The sequence below is a fragment of the Epargyreus clarus genome, unplaced genomic scaffold (assembly GCF_041222505.1).
Source record: "Epargyreus clarus isolate Ecla_fem2 unplaced genomic scaffold, WU_Ecla_fem_2.2 ptg000021l, whole genome shotgun sequence".
Lineage (NCBI taxonomy): Eukaryota > Metazoa > Arthropoda > Insecta > Lepidoptera > Hesperiidae > Epargyreus > Epargyreus clarus.
In genome coordinates this window covers 3929107-3950677 of record NW_027332228.1, presented here as the reverse complement: position 1 = coordinate 3950677, position 21571 = coordinate 3929107, and the positions used below count along the sequence as shown (strand labels likewise).

At 35.2% G+C, this 21571-nt stretch overlaps 2 protein-coding genes across 3 annotated transcripts; one reads left to right on the top strand and one right to left on the bottom strand.

The window, feature by feature from the left end:
* Positions 1 to 5036: 5036 nt before the first annotated feature.
* LOC140751083 (uncharacterized) lies at positions 5037 to 8135 on the bottom strand. Of its 2 annotated transcripts, none has more exons than XM_073084915.1 (4): positions 8063 to 8135; positions 7237 to 7358; positions 6656 to 6773; positions 5037 to 5902 (listed from the first exon to the last, which is right to left on the bottom strand). In XM_073084915.1, exons 1-4 carry the CDS (start codon positions 8087 to 8089, stop codon positions 5174 to 5176), a joined length of 996 nt encoding a protein of 331 aa, XP_072941016.1. In that variant the 5' UTR covers positions 8090 to 8135; the 3' UTR covers positions 5037 to 5173. The 2 variants fall into 2 exon arrangements, with proteins under 2 accessions (XP_072941016.1, XP_072941015.1); XM_073084914.1 differs by lacking the exon at positions 6656 to 6773 and adding an exon at positions 6857 to 6980 and having other exon boundaries at positions 5040 to 5902.
* Positions 8136 to 15028: 6893 nt separating this feature from the next.
* Positions 15029 to 18625, top strand: LOC140751067 (uncharacterized). Its single transcript, XM_073084898.1, has 3 exons — positions 15029 to 15091; positions 17006 to 17135; positions 18339 to 18625. Exons 1-3 carry the CDS (start codon positions 15074 to 15076, stop codon positions 18515 to 18517), a joined length of 327 nt encoding a protein of 108 aa, XP_072940999.1. The 5' UTR covers positions 15029 to 15073; the 3' UTR covers positions 18518 to 18625.
* The last annotated feature ends 2946 nt before the right edge of the window (positions 18626 to 21571 follow it).

The window sequence follows — 21571 nt, the reverse complement described above, 5'->3', positions numbered from 1 at the left end:
ATAGCAAAAGTGGCGTCAGCTGATTCTTCAACAGATCACCATCTTTAACTACTATCCAAGGGTCGTGCATTTGTCTCATAATACAATAAAAATATCGTCATTAGAATCAGACATTTCTCATGCTATTAACTGGTCAGACTGGTTGTGGACAAAAGGCGAGAGACATGAAGATACTTCCGTTTTTAATTGCGAAAAGGATTCGTCCAAAAACCAGTTTGACCGGCCTTATGTGGGAAAGGACAGTAAAGAGTAAATGACCCTTTATTTGCATTTTGGGGTGCTACCGTAGTGTCTGCATTGTTCTGTGACACACCGCTTCGACGGTTAAGCGTAGCTTATTTTTAATTCTCGTGAATTAAAATCCAATATTGTAAATATATGTATTTGTTTTTTAAATTTTTACAATATGTATAATATTTTTTAGAACTTTTACAATAGTTTCACCCTGTTTCACGAATAAAATTTTTGTTCTTATTAAATTTAATTTCTGATTAATCTGATTATTGTTCAATTTAGGCTATTCATTTGGTAGCATTTATGCAAAAAGTTATTCGAACTAATAAATTACGATCTTTACTTTTTAACCAATCTATTTTTTTCTTTATGCGAGCATTATAAAAGAAATAAGCCACTTCAACTGGTCCATAAATTGAATTAATAATTTTTAAATTTAACGCAATAATTTTTCCAAATCATTTTTGCAACTAACCAACGATCCGTGTGTCTTAACCCTAAAATGCAACCCCTTGTAACGAACAAGTGTAAAGACGTCTATTGTGTCTATAAAAAACATCAAAAGACGCAATCGCCAAAGGAGAGTTAGGGACATTGGCTACGATTCCCACGTCGGCGTTGGAACTGGTCAAACTGGTTTAGAAAGTAAGGGTGGACACCTTGTGACCGTTTAGGTAGGTACGTGATAACGGTTACTTGCTGAGGATTTAGGGGCAGTGCATGGGAATGGCACTGCGTTGCGAATTATTCATATTACTACAAGAAGTGTGTTCAGTTTTGGGTTAAGCGTTTGATATTAAGAGTCCATAAAAATTTTGTGTTATTTTCTTTATAATTTGAATACGAATTTTCGTTGAATTTTTTCATATTTTATGTGATATTTTCAGTTAAAATTTAAGTATCCCCATAAATTCGTAAATATTCAATATTCATTAAGTCCGAGAATTAATGAATATAAAATGAACAATTAATAGATTTTCATTAATCCATTTAATCCATCTAACACCACCGTGTACGGGTGTGACATGGACATTGGACATGATTTTCGTCTTGTCCATGTTCATCTTAAGACCCACCCGTTGTGAGGCACTGTTGAGGTCTCCTAGCATTTTACTGAGGTCCCTCAGCGAGTCTGCCAAGATGACTATATCATCGGCAAATCGAAGGTGTGTGAGGTGTTCACCATTGATGTTAACGCCAAGACCTTTCCACTCCATCAGCTTGAACACATCTTCCAACGCAGCGGTGAACAGCTTCGGCGATACGACGTCGCCTTGTCTGACTCCCCGCTGCAATTGGATAGGGTTCGTCCTCTGGTCGTGTACTCGGACTGACATGGTGGCGGCTTTGTATACACACTTCAACACCTCGATGTACCTATAGTGGATCTGGCATCGCTGAAGGGACTCCAGCACCGCCCAGGTCTCGATAGAATCGAAGGCTTTCTCATAGTCCACATAGGCAACACATAGCGGCAGATTATACTCCTCGGTCTTCTGTATAATCTGCCGGAGCGTGTGTATGTGGTCCATGGTGCTGTAGCCTTTTCGGAATCCGGCTTGTTCGGGAGGCTGAAAGTCGTCAAGCCTGCGTGCAATACGGTTAGTGAGGACCCTCGAAAAGAGCTTATAAACATGGCTCAGAAGCGCAATGGGCCTGTAGTTCTTCAGTAGGGTTTTATCGCCCTTTTTGAAGAACAGTACCACTACGCTTCTGCTCCACGCTTCCGGGGTAGTTCCGCTATTGATCACGGAATCAAACAACTTTTGGAGCGCCACTAGTACGGGATTCCCGCCAGCTTTTAGCAGCTCTGTTGTGATTCCGTCATCTCCCGGTGCCTTGTTGTTTTTAAGCTGTTTGAGAGCCCCTCTAATCTCGTACAGGCTGACTTCCGGGAGGTCCTCGGTGTAGTGTCGGTGTAATCCTTATCTGTTCCTAATATTTTCTAATATTTATATTTTAGTATAGTTGTACCGCCTTTAATTTTTCTGCACATCCCTAATAATAAAAATGCTAATTAGCATTAAGTCCGCCTTTTGCACCACATTGTTTTTAACATGGTCAATAAAGAGTAAATAAATAAATAAATATGTTTTTAATAAAATTTCAAACTTTATTTTTGGAAACTTATGTGGGATTTTTACCGCACTAAAACCCCCCCGGTGGCCGTCCTCAACGCTTGTTGGCGAACTCCGGGATCTCCAACGGAACACAACCGGAACCCTCCAAGCGGGATGCCCAACGGGCTCTACCCTGGGGAGCAGTCTTCGCTCCTCCCACACCATGTATGTTTACGACGGTATGCGACCACACATACCGCCGTCCTTCCCGGGGTCGCTTGCTGGACGGTTCGAGCTCCCACTCTTGCCGTCCGCAACCCCGGAAGCCCCCTTTTAGTCGCCTCCTACGACAGGCAGGGGATACCGTAGCCCTATTCTAGTCCCGGAACTACAGGGACAGAATACCTATTTACCTACTGCAGGTATAATAATGGTTATGGTATAAAGAATACTTAACTTTATGCGACTTTCATACTATGAAGAAGCGTTAATTGACCTTATAAACATTTTTTTCCTTCTTTTTTATACGCTTTCTACACTCACAGCCCCACACTAGGATTACCTGTATCGTAGGTGCTATGGACACACACAGAGACAAATACACAAACACCCAGACCCAAAAACAAAAATCTAAATTCATCATTTAGAAATCTATCTGGCCGGGGATCGAACGCGGGACCGGCATGGTGACCGCCCCGGCCGCGCCGGCGGGTCGTCAAAGATCATAGGTAACATTTGAGTATTAAATCAGTTCCAAGATAATAAATAAGTTGATATTATTAATTTTATTTCGCTAATGGTACCATTGCCAACTATAAGTAGGTACGACGTAAACTCATTCATACTTTTGTAAAGAATACAATCAACGAATCGAATCAGACAAAAAGTAAATATTAATATTGATACAAACAATATAAAGAAAACTTGCTCCAATTCAATTCGTGTCAAACTTCAAGGTTACAATTCAGGTATCGAGAAAAGGTGATGAAATATAAAATACAAACAAAAACACAATATAAATAACAATAGCGACACAGCATGCCGATCTTTTTTATCTCAGTCGCGTGCTCCCGTTTAAACATTTGGGGTGTCCCGGGGAGATTCTGGGACCCCTTCTTTATTATGATGACCGTGAAAAAACGATTGGGCTTATTTCACAATTATTCAATAATACATTCAGCATTTTCTACCCATATTACGAATTTTATTAACGGTACTTAGTATGTAGATAAATACCTGACAACTTTAAACATTGTGCAATATTGCAATTAATATTCGTATGTATTAAGCCTAGGGCAAATTTAATCTTACATTTATTTATCCAACTTTAATAATTATTGTTAGTTTTATTACCTTTACTGATAACTGATCAACCAATTACTATAATACACATCTAAGGACAAAGTATGCAAAGTTTGTATAATAATATAAACTCGTAGAAGCGCCCGCATATAACAGACTAAAGCTATTGTTTCGTGCTGATCACAAAGATACACGTTTATTCAGAGACGTGAGAAAGTAATTACTGAATACTGACCCTCGTCATGTGTAAGATCATTGATAAATGTTGTATTGAAATTATTTTTGAAACTGCTTTCTGTATTTCTTTGGCCTTGTTGCAAAACTTATTACTATCACTGTCTTATTTAATTATCTTGATTGTATTACCTATTAAGTATTATATTAAGTATTTAGTAATTATGGATATAGTGTTTGTACGGTCATACTTTCGTATACATGTATCTATATATTATAATAAATAATTCTGTTAAAATATAGGATCGTGAAATACTTTAAATAATAAAATCAACTTTTCTTAGCTCAGACACATCTTTATTTCTTGAATATTTGACAAGAAGAACATTACCAAAGAGTTTAGTAACCTATGATAATACTTTTTCGATCATCGTAGATTACTATTATTTTTAACTTAAATGGAGATTATAATATTGACTTATTTTCAATAAACTCAAATACTATACATAAGTAACATAGTAGTCTTAAAAAATAATCAGAGCTCTTATTATAAGTACTTTACTTGATTCTACCTTGGTAAAAGGTAAATCTACTGTCATCAGGTAGTCTTTCAATTATAGTTAGATTAAATATCCATTTACTTAGGAACTTACAGCTTTTATCATCCTATTTTCAAATCTAGAATACTTCAATTTCCCTGCAAGTCAAACAGGTATAAACTAAAGACGCACTTTCTACTAATAGTAATAAGCCATTAAATCATGCTACAAAGTATAGAGTAGTTTGTGGTTTGTGATTATGTCTACGTGAAGATTTCTAAGTTTGATTTTATATATAAAGTTTATACGTTTATGATAGAGTCAATAACATCTTTGATTTACATTATATGAATTTATTTTATTTTTACTAATCATTTAGTAATGATTGGTAGACAATAGACGGATTGGTAGACGGATGATAGTTCATGACCATTAAGTATTTTAGTTAATCTTAAAGTTTGCCTACTATTTTGCTAGATTTTTCTGTGCAGATATTAAATTTATAAAATACTTAGCTAAAATTGCTGCTCCTGTGGATTAAGTAAATTTAATTATGATCTTTGCTACTATTTATAATAATATTTACATTACGATTAATATAATGGTTAAATTGATCGCGCAAAGACGCAAAATAAGTGAAATACAAAAAATAAACAATTAAAATGCTTCTGTTGACACAGTTCTAACGATTAAAGAAAGTGCTTCGACTTCAATTTGTCTTACCCGAGTTTTTACGTTTAATTGTACTTTGATATTGGATATAGAAAACACGTTTTTTTTCAAGAGTTTATTATTTCCAGTCGAGTTACCCTATAACATTAAATAAATAACAGTTCTCTTAACATAAATAACTACGTCTAATATTTAACTATAAGAGGGGTTGCGAATGATTGGTTGTAAAACATATGCTTGCCCCGTAGCCCGATCTACAACATGTCCTGTGGCCGGTTCTAGGAAGAGCCTAGGAACTGAGGCAGATGCACTGGCCTCTGCTTGATAGTGTTGTCTAACTCCCGCTCCGCCTTCATAAGGTACAAATACTTTGGCTTCTGGCTGTCTCGAAACGTACTGCGCAGGTTTTTCTTCCTTCTCTTTCTCGTCGACAACTAGGACTACGTGATTTTTTTCTTTTGTGGATTTATGGGTGTCTGTGTCATATTGGTGCTGTTTTTGAGGACGTCGTTGTTTGGACGGCTTACTGTAAACTTCTTGTTTCGTATTCTCTTCTTCCTCATTATCATCGTTTACATCTTCCTTCTGCTCTTTTTGCTTACGAGCTGGTCGTCGTCTAGTCTGACGTTTATCTTCCTCATTGGATTCTTCTTTCTCTTGTGCTCTTTCTATTCTGATTCTCTTAGGCGCTCGCTTCTCTCTACCAGTATCTTCTTGTTCAGTTTCTTTTTCTGAATCATAGTTAGCGGTTTCATAATTTGGAGCTTGTTCACTTGGTTGATCATACGCATCTCCGGAGTTCCGTTCGTGATACCTTCCATCATCGTCGTAACCGTCATTCCCATGATCTCCAGCGTAACCAGCATGGTTCAAGTCCCAGTAATGTTCACCATACCCTCCTTTCTTATCGCCCCAGCGAACCTAGGATTGATACAGTATTATTATTATAATCGATAGACACAAATAACGACAGTTTCAAAGTTAATTAAAATCACGTGTTTACGTTAGTATTAGGAGTAAGACCATAGAAGTTGTTTAAATATTCAAAGCACATAAAGAAGTCGCTGAAAAAATAGATTAAGCAACGGAGAAAGTTATTTAAACGCTTTCATTAAATAATTGGCTTCTTATATATCCAGATGTATTCATAGTTATCATTAATATAAAATTTAAGATAGTGTATGTTTATTTAAAAACTCGTGTTTATGTAAACAAATGGTTGTTTTAATACTTAAGCACATAAAAGAATCGCTGTAAAAAGGACGAAGCTAAGCACATTAAAAGCTTATAGAAATTATTTGCTCAACGAATACTTATCATTGAATTATCATTGAAATGAAGTTCACATAGTGTACATTATTTAAAAACTCTTTATATTCGATGACAAACGAGTGTAATGTACTATTACGATTCAAGTATCCCCAAGGGTTATTTAAAAAGAAGAAGTATTCAAATATTGTTAGTAAAGAAAATAAATTAAGAAAATTTAAAAAGTTAGGGTCTGTAAAATTCAACGGTTTAGCTCACGTGTGTTTTTCGGGGCAGACCGACTAACTGAATATTTTTAAGCCTACTCAATCATTAAAGACATTCAGGAAAAAATTAGTGGTAAACATAAAGATGAGTATGTGTTAAAATGATGATGTAGTTAAAATAAAAGCAGAAGCAGCGTACTTTCGCAGAGAACAGTCCAGTAGCTGGTCTCGCGTGCTCATGCCTTTCTGTGAAGTGGCGGTCGCTGCCCAACCGATGTCCCTGATCGTAGTCCTCCGCTGACGGGAAGTGTCTATACCTTCAGCCAAGCCAAGCCAAGCGCGACAGAGAAAGAAACACAAAGAAGTTAGAAGACAAAGCGAGATAAAAAACAATCGTTACTTTTCCCATGTCCCTGTGATTCTTAAAATCTTTCTTCTCATAGCGCTGCTCCCAAGTGTTCGGATCCTCGCAAACGTGACCGAACTCTATCTTGTACGGACTCAACTGTACCGAGAAAAAATCCCTATAAAGCAAATTTTACCTATTCACTTTTGGATTTCAATCAGCCTCGATGGTAATCGAGGACAAGCCAATGCAGGCCGCAATCAATTTTGTCAATAGATGTCAGCTTAAAATTGAAACAATAATTAAAATTTGAATGCATTGCGTTTTAAGTATCAAGGTTACCTTTACACAACTATTGCAATTTTATCACACACAAACATTTCATTAAGCGGTGTTATGCAGAGATAAGAATGAATTAGAGTGAATATTCTTACTGGAAAAATTTGGCTTGAGCTTCAATCGTAGACGGGTTGCTTGGAGGACTCCGGACCGTCACACATCTTACTGGACTCAACACTGGGCCAGAATATATAACCAGGAAACACCAAAGCCATTTCTGGAACAGTTAATAGAATTATAAATTACTCAAATAACGTATTTGTTAAAGTAATACTGTCTAATAATCATTAAGAGTGCACGTAATTAGACACGAATCATAGACAATTTTGATTAAAATGATGAGTAAGTGGAAACAAAATCATAGGAAAATTATGTGTTTGGTTTAATAGAGATATCATTAAAAACTATGGACATAAATTAAAGTTTGAAAGAAGTGGTTAATGTTAATTGTTCTACCTAGTACCTCCTTTTGTTCATGTTAAAGTTTTTTTCATTATTAATATTTAATTTAAAAGAAGTAAAATTGGACCGAATACAATGATGACAAGATTTCTCGAATTTAAATTTTACGTTAGTTCTTCTGTTCACGCATAATAAATCTTATTGGTATAACTGTTTTTAATATAACAAATTTATTACATATCACAATAACTGAGCTTAAATGCACATTAACAAAATCTGAATTGAAAAACATCGGTAATAACGACAAGACCGTTTACATTGCATCGAATGCAGCGGTTAATACTGTTTTTTGTAAAAAACCGTAACATTTCTGAATGGACACTGAAAGTAAAATTAGAATAGCACTTTCACTTCAAATCACAATTTCATTTGCACTTTCCAGTTATTTTATGTTATTCAAGTTTAATGATAAACTAAATTAATGATAAATTCTACAGCTACTATTAATGATAATGATACCGTCGTGTCGTAGAGACGTTGTGACATCTTGAAGTATTGACAGTGGGTGAGTGAAAACTGTAGTGGCTAGTTCATTTATAGAGACGGGCAGTTGGAGGTGAATGATAGCATTATGATCGGATTTCCTTCTTACATTATTTTTATCAATTACCGAGCCAGTGAAGCTCGGTTCGTAGGGGAACAAAATAACAAATAGGCAATGACTTCAGTTGCTTTGCGGAAGTACAGGCGGATGATTTAAAATCTGCTATGAATCTTAGTTTTTGAGTGGAAGATGATACAAATGAAAAAATAGGGTAGTTGATGTTTTACGAATACTCATCTTTAATATACTTAAAATATAAGTTACTAAGGCTTTGTAATTGGAAATATGGTTTTTAAATAGAGAATTAGCAAAAAATACGATCAACTACTACTTAGTTGGATTTTTATAAGTATCTAATTTACTTTATAAACCATTTCGATCCTAATAAGTCTACCTATAGGACAACAATAATGTATGTGAAAGTTGTACGTTTGTTATTACTTATTATAAAGGTGGTAGAGTCCTCCGTGGTTCTACTTTGGAGGCGCCGCTACCACATCTATTTGTGACTATTGCTCTGCTATGATGCTTTTTCTGCTGTGTTCTGGTTTGACGGGTGTGATAAGCGAGATATACTCGTGCTTATGCCCGTTTTAATTAGTTTTAATTTCCTATTAGAAATTTTGATCTTTCGTCGGTCAAAGTGATTTGAGTCGGATTGCTTTTTAATTACGGGCGTTATACGAGGCATATAAACTCGGGTAGGCGGGCAGGCCTCTGCTCCCACCTGGGGAAGGCGAAAGTGACCATTTACCATCAGGTGACAGGTATTGTCCACCTAGAAGTTCGTTATTTCTATATTAAAAAATGTACCTATTCTTACTTTTTAAGACGGTATTTTTTTAAATGATAACCTCATTTAAGGCCATGACCAGACCTACGTAAACAACGCTAAACCTAACAAATACCGTCAATAACACGGTTAAGTAACAAATCATCGTAGCAAGTGGGCCTTTAGCATTATATTTAGCAATATTTTACGTAACACCGATTGAAAACAAATGGAGCGGTGCGGACTAAACGGTATCGTAGACTAATCACGGATCGGAAGCGGCCCGTGTAATGACAGTTTATGTAATGTGACGTAATAAGACGTATATTTGAATGTCTGGTCTCTGTCTCTTTTAATGTCTCTTTTAATGACAAGGCGCTGTTAGGTTGTTTAAAAGTGGTAGAACTCTTGTTGTTCGACTCCGGCGGTACCACTGCCACACCTATTTCTGCCTATTAACAGTAGTGTTCAACGCTGCTGTCTTGTCGTTTGAGAGGTGTGGTAGGAGAGACATAATTTTTCGAGAATTTTCAGCTTAGTCCTCAGGGGTAGCGGCGTTTGTAATGTCAACCATGGGTATCATCAGGTGGACTGCTTGCTCGTCTGCTACTCTAGTATTATAAAAAAAAGGTAGAAATTGTGGTAAGGCTACCTACACGAGGTGTGCTAACTCCCCTTAGGTGGCAGCAATGCACCTATGGTCAACCGCAAGTAGAAATACTTTTGTACGGTTTTAGACTAATAACATCGCAGAACACAGACATTTGATTAATTATATTTCAGAGCTGGTTATTTCGGCAATGTTAGATGGATTGCCTGCTAGTCTCCTACTTGAATTTCTTCGAAAATCCGCATGTAAGAACTTTAACATAGAGTTTTTTCAACAAGATACAGCTGTATTCTGCTCCAGTGTAAATGTGTTTATTGTTTTCTTTTTGGGAAATATTTCTAACTTATATTGGAAATAGTAAATGAGATCCAGTTTAAATGTCAGTTGCATGTAGCGCCTCTGTTGGATCTTTAGCAAAAGAACATGTTTTTAAAAATGTTAACGGAGCTCGAGATGCCCTTAACAGGATTTCTTTTGAACACTGATGGTAAATGGTCATGTCATCCATAAACATTTGTCGATCACTGTATTGATTCACGTAAATTGATTTAAATTGGAGGTACATTCCAATAAATTATGTGTTAAACAATACGTTCATTTTAATAAATCAATGTACTACCATTGTGATTGACAATGAGAGATAGTACGGTTGAACGCAAACATCCGGAGGTTGAAACGGAAGGTACCTAAGGCTGCTTTCACACAGGCTACGGTATAAATTAAGCCAGAACAGACAATAAACTCTTGTGAAATGTACTCAGTCAGCGTGAAAGTATGTCAGCTGGTACAGTCAGGGCCAAAAGTTTAATTGTTACAAAAAGTTTAAGCACTAAACAGGCTATCAATACGCAAATTGCGTACTAGATTTTGTTTTTAGAATAATAGACGTATTTTAAATTGGTAATGGAATCAGCAGACTTTACAATTTGTAATGAAACAAAAACAGAGATGTCGACATCATCTATTATAATCACGCAGCTCTAAATAAATTCTTTTTTTTTTAATGTTTACTTCAAATATAGGTACATATTACCTGAAACTCCTTGAGAAATGAATGAGAGCGCTCTAAATCATGTAGTATTTTAGTACATCTTATGAAATATTCTAAATAAACTAACGAAGATTGAGAGATATAGATTGTAGATATACATGAAAAAATAGGCATGTCGAATGCCAATAGGTAAACCAAGATGATCTAAGGTATAAGTACCTATCTATATTTTAATGCATGCGCAAGCCACACCTTACCACTATTTTAGTTCCTAAAAATGATATTGTGCAGTACGCACGAAGCTCCCAACAGGTCATGACTCAGCAACCATATAGTGGTCTACATATTACTAACTCTGTACAATATTCCCTTTTGTGCGTAAGTGTACCTTCATTTCCTTAATATCCACGTGGACGATTACAATCACGATACCAATAACAAAAATACGACGCAATTTGTTAGAGAAAGGCAAGTGCGAGCTCGTACTATTGTAATTAAAATGTGTTTTATTTCTGCTCGACTGTACCTCACCCGCCTTTCTTTATAGACTTGGACTGTCTAATATTTTATACTGTATCGAAGTCTAATCTGAAGTTGCCTTGTTTTAGACTTGAACTTTATACTGGCGGTTTTCTAGTTATGTAGAATTTAACTGTAAAGTATTAAAGTTTACTGACAATTACTGGTCTATAGAAGCGAATATTTCCTTCCTCTAAACTTACTTTTCTGTAACTTTTGTTTAACTCTGGTATAAGTATGATCTATTCGACAATTTCGTTTCGACAATTTAAAAGAGCTTTGAACCTTTTGTTTTTACTTTAATCCACCAACCACTTTATGGAGAACTCACAGATTTTCGGGCGAGTTTCCTTCGCAGTTAAGTTAACTTTAATAAATGAATTTAATTCTAATACACTAATTACTTTTAAAACCTGTAAGGAACTGAAACATACGAACAGGCACACATATTTTATTTCCATCCGTCAATCTCAACACAATAATGTCAAATATTTTTTTAATGAAATCAAAATAAAGTAATAAAATTAATACGTTGTTTTATTTGCATATTAATAATAACAAAACTAATATAGTACTAACAATACTTAGCTTATTGCATAATGCATACATTTAAAACATAACGTACACAACTATAAATAGTAGACAGATCACTATTGCAATACAATTAAATACTAAATCAAATTCATTTTGAATTCGGCTAATAAAACAAAGCGTAAGTCATGACCCAGTTGTATTTGAAGCCAGTCACGTTATAGAAATGATATAAGCACTGGCTGATACGAACGAGGTCAATGTCTCTAGGCGTTAAGCTTTTGGCGTTATAAATTCAACGTTATTATAAATCTGACGTTATAAATCCAACGTTATAAATAAATGAATAATGCAGTGGTAGAAAATCGGCGGCTCGATCGGGGGTCTGAGGATCGAATTAGGCTCTGATTTTTCTCTCTGAGACGTCTGATTTTTCAAATTTTGTGCATACTTATTGCAAATTAAATAACACTTGCTTAGAGAATTAAATGAAAACATCGTGAGGAAACCTGGACGCTGTATGCCTGACAGTTTTAAGAAAAATCTCAACGGTGCGTGTGCAAATTTACCAAACAGCACTTGGCCAGCATGGTGCACTATGGCCCAAATATGTTTTATTCAAAGAAGAGACAAGTACTCAGAATATTGTTATGTTAATTTTAGTTGTAATTTTTTGCATAGTTGCTTCTTTATAGGCAAGTTTTAACCTTAAATCTTTACTTTATAACCGTACTACTTAATATTTATGTAATTTGGAAATATAGAAATTTAATTGGACTATCACATATTTTTTCAGTAAGAATCTCTGAAGCTAATGTCATGAAACCTACATGTCCATTTATAAATAACTTAATAAATGGTATAACTTTTTAAAATATATAAATTAAAAATTGCATGCAATATTTGCAATAACGCATTGTGTTCATTTCAGTAGTTCACAAAACGAGTTAAGGTCAATTCCCACTGTAGGCACTAATTTTATCATTGGACATAAGAAACCTGATTGTTTGAATTCGGTAAATGTGAGATATTCTTTTTTTTGTTTACGAGGGGGAAACCTTGAAAAGGTATACGACGCCATAGGGAGCATTTTACCGCAGTAAACTCTTACTCTAGCCCGCAACCCCCTTTTAGTCACCTCTTATGACAGACCTGGATACTATAGACCTATTCTGCTCCCAGGGCTACAGGGACAAATCAAATTTAAGATATACACTGGCATGCCCTTCAACTCTATCGACTTGAGGAATTTAAACATATGAGGTGTCATTGGATTCCTCTAAATTATGTTAGAAACTATGGGCTATATTTTTTTAGCAAGGCTTTTCATCGTTAAAGTAATTGCTAGTTATCAAAATACCAAACTTTTTATGAAACATTCTTCACAAATTATTATTCATTGTTTAAATATTATTCTTATTATATATTTCTTAAGTTCATAAAGTAATAAACGGATTTGGGAGACTACGAGAGTTTACTTCTAACCAGAGAAATGCCTCGGTAAAGATAACAAAAACCGCATGCGCATATTTGCGTGACTGTGCACGGCTATAAATAGTATTTACAACGATGTCTAAACTAATAATCATGTTAAGCAGAAAATTCAACTTTTTAACACTTAAAATATCTTACACTTTAGATCGCAACCAAAGCTTATCTCGATCTTTGAGATTGAACCACATTGAGTACAGACCCTTATTTTGTTTAAACACTGTTACTATCCCAAATATTGAAACTTAAATTACTTATTATGTCGCAACGATACTTTAAAAGCGACGTAAATTAAGTTTTATTATCAAGTGGCAGATAAAATGAGAAATGTGGAAAGATTGAGTAAGAAATTGCACTAATTTCAAGAATATACAATTTAAGTGTGTTACCACTGTAATGCCTTATTCAGGTAAATTATGAAGTAAGATGCTGCGTGTTTTTAAGATAACAAATCTCAAACTAAAAAGGTTATTTTTGAAAGTGTAGTTTCAATCTACATGAAAAATATGTTAATATTTAAAGGTTTGTTGTGTTTATTTCCAAAAAAGTTATAGATCTATGTTCTTTGTCTGCTTGAGTTTAATACCGATTATTATGTACCTACTTTTGTTTTTCTTTTTTGGCGTACTAGCAGACCAGCATAGGCAACTGTAATCACCTCCAAACAACTATAGATTTCTACCCCTGAGGACTAAGCTGGAATGCTTGAAACCATGTCTCCCTTACCACAACCTTCCAATCACACCAGCTCTTAACATTGCTGTTATTGTGCAGTAATAGGTGTGGCGGTGGTGCCGCCGGAGTTGAAAACAGATGGTTCTACCACTTAAACCTTTTCATCTTAACGTCTGCCTTACCACATACTTTAAATTCGACTTGCTCTTAACAATATTATTTATAAATTAAAAATAACCGTATGTACCGTATGACCCCAGCGCAGCCAAAAAAGTAAAATAGTTCTACCACCTTTTATATAATAGGTACAATACTAAACTACTACCTAATATTAAGTACCGTGATCTAGATCGATTGAAAATGTAAACAAACTGAAATACCTTAAGCACAAGAACAGAATAAACAATAAAGTAGGTGGCATTTTAAAGGTCGCGAAGTAAACTTCGTTTTATTTTATTATTATTATGCGATCTTTATTAATCTTACTGAAGGTCTGTTATGTTTTAAATGTTACAAGGTGGCTGAAACAATCTCTAAGTTATCAGATTGATTACTACTACCTAATTTTAGCCCACTATCTAACCTTTCGTAGTAATCAGAGATCTAAGAAGTTGAATTTAGAGCAAAGACATTCCTTTTTAGTAGCGACAGATAGGGCATGAGGTAGAAAAATGTCCCCCACGAGTTATTTTGAAGTTGGTAGGACCCTCTGTGGTTCGCTACACCTATTTCAGCTATTGTACCTAAGGGAAACGTACTTATCCGAAGTACTTCAACTAGATCTTAAAAAGTTGCATACATCTGAGGCCGATCTCAGGTAGAAACCAAATCTTGTCTGGATTGACTACAGTACCTACCCACGGTCGGCAGTATCCATTTACGATCTTGTGGACTTTTGCTTCTATACTACAAAGGTAAAGAGTTTTATTAAAAAAGAAAACCTCGTCTTCTTAAAAATAGTAGTAGTGATAGGCTACGTCACTTCCCCAAATTTACATATATGGCTCCTCATATGTTAAAATCCGTCTAGCCATTAGGGTTGCAGGGCATGCCAAAGAATAAGACATACATTACCCTCCCTAGTCAGGTAAAAAAGACTTTAAACTTTGTGCTTTAGCAAACTTTTTCTAGGACTAAGTACCTACTTGTAAACTTATTTTTTAGTACATCCCGCATATCTAACCCAAACGGAAGAGTCTATTGTGTCGTATCATCTGAACCGAATCTACGCGGCGAAGCGTAAAATCGCCGAGTAGAAAGTGCTTAAAAACGTTTTCTTTGTAGCTTATAAAGCCAGATTGACATCGTGCGGGCTATTGGTGTCGCGAAAAACCGATATGGATTGCCACGCTTTGGTAAGTGTATTTTAAATTAGGTAAATAAATATTAATGTTCTGTCACGGCGGCTTGCGATGCTGTGGTCTAGTGTGTATGTATGCTTATGGTAAAAGTTGACAACTATTAATAAGAGTATAGAATTCGGTACAGCCTAATAAATATTGCCCGTATAAATATTAGTATGTAATACTTACCTACTTACCCCCACTTTGTATATCTCAATTACTCAATAGTCATACTCAAATTGTAATTGTAATTAGTAATTTTGCAAATCGTAGCTATTACTTAAAAGTATTATTTAAATTTAATTATTATGCATTAGGTTATTGGTATAAAATATATTCCATAACATGTCTGAAGATCATACCTAAATGCACATTTAAAAATAAAATTAACATGTCTAAGAGTAATTATCTAAATTATAATCAAGGTTAATATTACGAATAGCGATTCACGCCCGTTATTAATACTCTATCTATCTAAATTTTGCAACCATCGATCGAAATTTGACAATTTCTAGTATGAAAGAATTGTCAAGTATTGATCTTTGGTAAACTAAGCATTTGATACCTACATGGATTATTAACATGGGGCGTATGAAGAAAATGTCAAATTTCGATCTTTGTTACACAAAACAAAGGATTGATTATAAATAAAGGACGTTAGTTCACGAAATGAAATGGAAAAAACCCGGTCAAACCCGTAGCGAAGTCTAAGAAATATTTCCTATCTACCAACCTTTAGGTAGTCGGAATGCAGTTAGCTATCTAGACATTGCTGGAATCTATGTACCTTACCTATCGGGAATTTTACCAACGCATTCACACACGTTTAAAATGATTAAGTGCTACATTTACGAGTAAAGTTGGAAAATGTCATTGAATGTAACTAAATAAAATAAAGCATCTATTGGAAAGGTTCTTAGTTATGTTTTACAAAAAATCAGTTTTTGAAATTATTGCTGTTCTCTATTTAGCTAGAATAAGTCCTTTTCCTCTCTTCATCATAGTTGTGTATATTTTTGATATCTTTAACATTATCGTGAGATTTGTTTTAAATTTTTTAAACCATTAATGAGGCCATTATTAATTTATTTCATTAACATGTAGGACTCAACATGTCTTTTTAATGTAATATGTTCAGCAAAAATTAAGCAAATCAAGCTTTACGTAAATAAAAACAATTAAAATCTTATGGGCAACTAATTGTAATACATCATAATCATACGGTCCATTACTCCTTAGTGCTAAGCATAATAGATCATTGATCTGCAACTCTTATTAAATTATATAACAGATTTACATAACCGAAGTGTATCAAATAGGCACAAGTAACAAACGGTAGTTATAATTTTTCATTCCATTATACAACATCTTGGGCAAGTTAATCAGGTAAACTGGTTTTAATTGATATGTGTTGACATAAATTTATTTTCTCTGTTCAGAACGACTTTTTATGTATGAGTAAGTGACTTATAATACTTTATTGGTCTGTAGTAAAACACAAATATGATTTTAGGGATAGTCTTAGAAACGGCTGGACCGATTTTGATGAGATTCACTCAAAAATAATGAGAATTTACGAAGAGTGATTTTATATGTTGAATTTCAGAGTTTACAGGCTTCTTCGGAATGAAAAATAATTTATTTCTCGATAGAAATTAAATTCTTAACATAATATTGCACGCCAAGGAATAAATGTAGAGTATGAATTTGGAGTTCGCTTTGAAAACACTTAAAGTACCAATTTATATTTATTCCTTAGTTCTTTTGATTCTCCTCTTCTACCTCTATCTCTTTCTTTTCATTATTTTAACTTTTCATAATCATAATTAACAATGTTATTTACACATTTTCTTTCGTTTTCCCTCTCCTACTTTTGACCAATTTAATTATTTTTATAGTCACAACTACATTTTGCTTTCCTTACAGATAATTCTAGCATGCACACTACTGACGGTGTCAGCGTGGTCTGGCCCATTCTACCCAGTGCACAGAGCACGCCACCCGCCACTAAGAGTCACCAGATACGCACCTGACCCTCGTCATCATAGGATACCAAGTAAGTCTTTTTTTCAACAGATATCTTTACTAATATACAATATTTTATGCGTAAAAATATTGTATACTTTACCCCGAAGTAACTAAACAACAGTCAGGTTCTAATTTATCAGAAAAATAATCTTAACCCAACCAAACCTAACCTTCATGTGTCAACAACACATAACTGACCCACTGCTAGGTACGGGTCTCCTCTCAGAATGAAAAGGATCAGGCCATAGTCCACCGCGCTATTACGTATGCGGCCAAGTGCGTATTAGTAGACTTCACATTTCTTTGAGAATTTTTAAGATCTCTAAGGTATGCAGGTTTTCTCGCGATGTTTTCGAGGTGCGTGCCTGAGTATTGCCTGATTTACTAAATGTAATATCGGTAATTTAAACAATCAATAACTCAAATAATAATTCGGATAGCTTAACTTAACCTTAAAATAGTTACATACCAATTTAGTTTTGTTTTTGTGGGTGGTGTATTGTATTCCTTTGTATGTAAATGTGGTAATAAATGTCATTAACATTAGGTAGTTACATAAGGTTAAATTGTCACTGCTTCCCATGGGCATGTGAGAAATTCATAGGAAATAACACTTAAGAGTCGTATCTAAAATGTATCATAAGTATGTGCGTGTATGTTACTAAAGTTTAATTTAGAGCCTTTTATATTGGTTAAAGAATCCACTTTTAAAACCCAGAGTTCGACAACCTACTTACGTCCGGTCTTTCTATCGAAGGGTCCTAGGTTCGGATTCCAGGTACGCAACTCAAATTTTTCACTTGCTCTAACAGCGTAAAAAGAGTTATTAAGCATGTGTGAAGTCTATTAAAACTCTGAGAGAAGACCCGTGTCCACGATTAGGACAGAAACAGGGAGACAGACTTTTCCGAGGCGTTCCAGCTTAGTCCTCTGGGGTAGCGGCGCATCTGTGGCCGACCTCAGGTAGGAATATCTTATCTTATCTGGGGTTGATTACAGATGTCCACGGGCGGCAGTAGCCACTTACCATCAGGTGGACTGCATGCTCGTCTGCTACTCTTACATTATAAAAAATAATAATAATAATAATAAAAAGAAACGGATTGACGAAGAAGAGTCTACAGAATCGAATATCGAACGATTTGGAATCTATCCAAACGTTGTGTGTATGTGGTCCTCATAAATGTAATGAGAATTGAAAGACATTTAAACTAACTCTTACCTTGTCTAGTTCCAGTGAGAGAAGAAGAGCCCAAGTGGCAGCGGCCGAAGCGCGATCACGAGGACTACGATGACCACGCGAAGGACGCGAGTGGAGTCACCGGCCCCGTCCACACATTCGTCAAGACAGACAAGAACGCAAACTACAAGTGGGGAGTCCGACACCACGTCGGCAACAAGTACGCCTAGCGATGTGTTCAAGAACTACTGCTTTGTTATTTATTTAGTTGGTATCCTAGAGTTTATTGTTTTCTTAGTTGGTAATTAGGATTTAAGGGAATAAAAAGTACAAATGTTTGCTGTTTTTTTTATTGAATACTTCAGAAGTCCACGTCACGGGAAGTAAGTTGCTGTGTTATAATTTGAAAGACAGTCCGAGGCAAATTACGAGGTATTGTAACGTAATCATCAGCGGCATCAAGGCATCTGTGGTTCCTCTACTAGTATTCCTAAATTATTAATTGGAGTTGATTATTATAGATGTCCCTGGCCACAGGGACCAGTAACATCAGGAGCACTAGATAGTCGTTTGCTGTTCACTTATGTACTAATTACTTATTTAAAAAAAACCGACTGGTTAAAAGTATAGTCCAGTACTACTAGTACTCCTCGTAGTCAAAAAATATTCTATTGGTGTTCCAAAAATATTTGCTTAAGCACCAATATTATTCATTAATCAATATTATTCATTATTCTGAAGTCACGTAAAATTGTATTAGGTATTATTTTTGGTTGAAAGTAGGTACCTAAGTAAGGAAAAATATAAATAATAATAAGATTCTTTCCTCTTAACCTAGAAAATGTCTGGTAACATTATATAACTAACAGTCGCCAAAATAATGTTCAGAGACGTCAAAATTTAATTTCGCAATATCTTATGTCATTCGTTACTTACGTATATTTTAATAAACTCCGGAAAAGATATATAATTATAGTTAAAATAATCGTTCAACATTTCCGTATTAGTAATTGGATTAAACAGTGCATATCTGATAAAGATTATGTCTTCCGTTTTTCAATATACTGAACGTAATCATTTACAATCTTAATACCCCAGAAACATGTACTAATCCCAATCTCAAGTGATTGTAATGTCGTCATCGTCAATCCATTATTGTCCCACTGCTGGGCACGGGTCTCCTCTCAGACTGAGAGGAGTTAAACCGAAGTCCACTGCCCTGGCCAAGTGCGAATTGGTAGTCTTCATACGCCGTCGAGATCTTATTATTTTAGAACTCTCATGTGTGTTTAGCATGGTGTTTAAGTATTGTTACGATGTTATCCTTCACCGGTTAATCAAATGAAAATTAATTTCTAATACACACAGGTTTTTGAAAATCAGGGAAAACCAAAGGTACCTCCCGAAACAGAGCCGAGAGGCTGAGTTCCTAACCACTAGGCTATTACTGCATTGCAATTATACAAAATGTATTTTAGATCGTTAGAGACTTCCACTGCATACAAATAAACCGTCTACAATCCTTCAAATTTAACACTAATTGGTCGTATATAAAATGTTCACGTAAAGAAAAAATCTCTCTTATTAGCCTATCACGTAACTCGGGGTGAGGTAAGCGGTAAAAATGCAGTAAATATGTAGTTACTTTAGTTGCACAGTTATTATTTGATAGCTTGATAACGTAGCATGTTAGATAATACATAAAATTGCAAGCGAATGAAAAATATTTGCTAAAATAAACGTGAAATGAAAAGGTATTTTATTTTCAACTATGCTTGATGGAAACTTCCTATGGCAAATAAAAGGTAATATAAATGACTTTCACACAATATCTGTACGTGGTAGAGCCCTTGTGTTTCCACAACGGAGGTTCCACCGCCACAAATATTTATGCCTTATAACAGCTGTATTAAGCGCTGCTATATTATGGTTTGAAGGGTATATAGTAAGGAACTTACATGAGGCATTCCAATTTAGTCCTCATGAGTTTGCATCTGTAGCAAATCTTATTTAGGAATCTAATCTTATCTGCGCATGGACGGCAATATATACTATCAGATGAACTGTATGCTCGCTTCCTAAAGATATAATAAAAAAACTTTTCTCGATCAGCGATTTTAATTTCATAAGCCACTAGACATGGTCCATGTATAAAGTCCATACTCCTAACAATATCGTACAAACAACAATACCAAACACACATAAATCTTTCCATCCATATGACAACGCACCTCCCTCTCACTCTTGCGAAATAACGTGTCGGTCGCAGTGACCATATGACATAATTATAACATAATAAACTGGCTCTATTGACTTATCAATGTGAACCAGATGTGACATAACTTAACGCAATAAATTGGCCTAAGAAAGCAATTAAGTGTAACGTGTTAGAAAATATCCGACAGAGTGAAATGTCTCGTCAAGTTGTCATCGAGTTTTCTATCAACATTAACTGGACCTGTGTAGTGGTTCAGCAAATAAATTATCATCTGATTAAACGGTGAAGGAAAACTTCGTGAGGAAACTTGCACGCCTGTGAGTCCGAAACAAGTTCCCAAAGATGTGTGAAGTCTACCAATTCCAATTTGATCAGCGCGGTGGACTATGGCCAAAATCCCGCCCATTCTGCGTAGAGACCCGCGCCCAGCAGTGGTACAGTAATGAGTTGACCAGCAAACTGAGAACTATACATTTTCTTATAGATCTTATTTTAAAAAGTGCTAGAGTCAGTATTACTTGACTGTGAGGTGATCTTTAAGCCCATTTCTAGGATGAAGCAGTTCTACGTTAAGGTGAAAGGATGTGGATGGTGTTTGACATACATATAAGGCGATTATCTTAGTCCTAGGCGTGGCAATGCACTTACCTATAATCGGCTTCAAGTAGAACTTGTTCTGGTGTTGGTCACAGGTGTCCATTGGCTGTAACCACTTATCAGCAGGGGTAAATAACCTTTACTACTCCAATTTAATTAAAAACAACGTATGATACCTATATAGCTAAAACATCAATCGTAGAAAAAAATGTAAAAGTCGTGAGAAAAAATCTTGAAACGATAATAATGTAGGTATTAACCATGTTCATGTTAAATATAACAGCAGCGTTAAGTACTACTATGTTCTTGTTTGAAGAGCATTCCTACTTAGGTTAGCAACAAATCTGTCATTGATCTTAGGTGGAAACCCAATCCTAATTGAAATTTAATCCGCTATCAGATAGATCACAGATGGCCTTGGGCGGCAGTGACTTACTATCAGACTGAGACTATGGACTGCATATCCGTT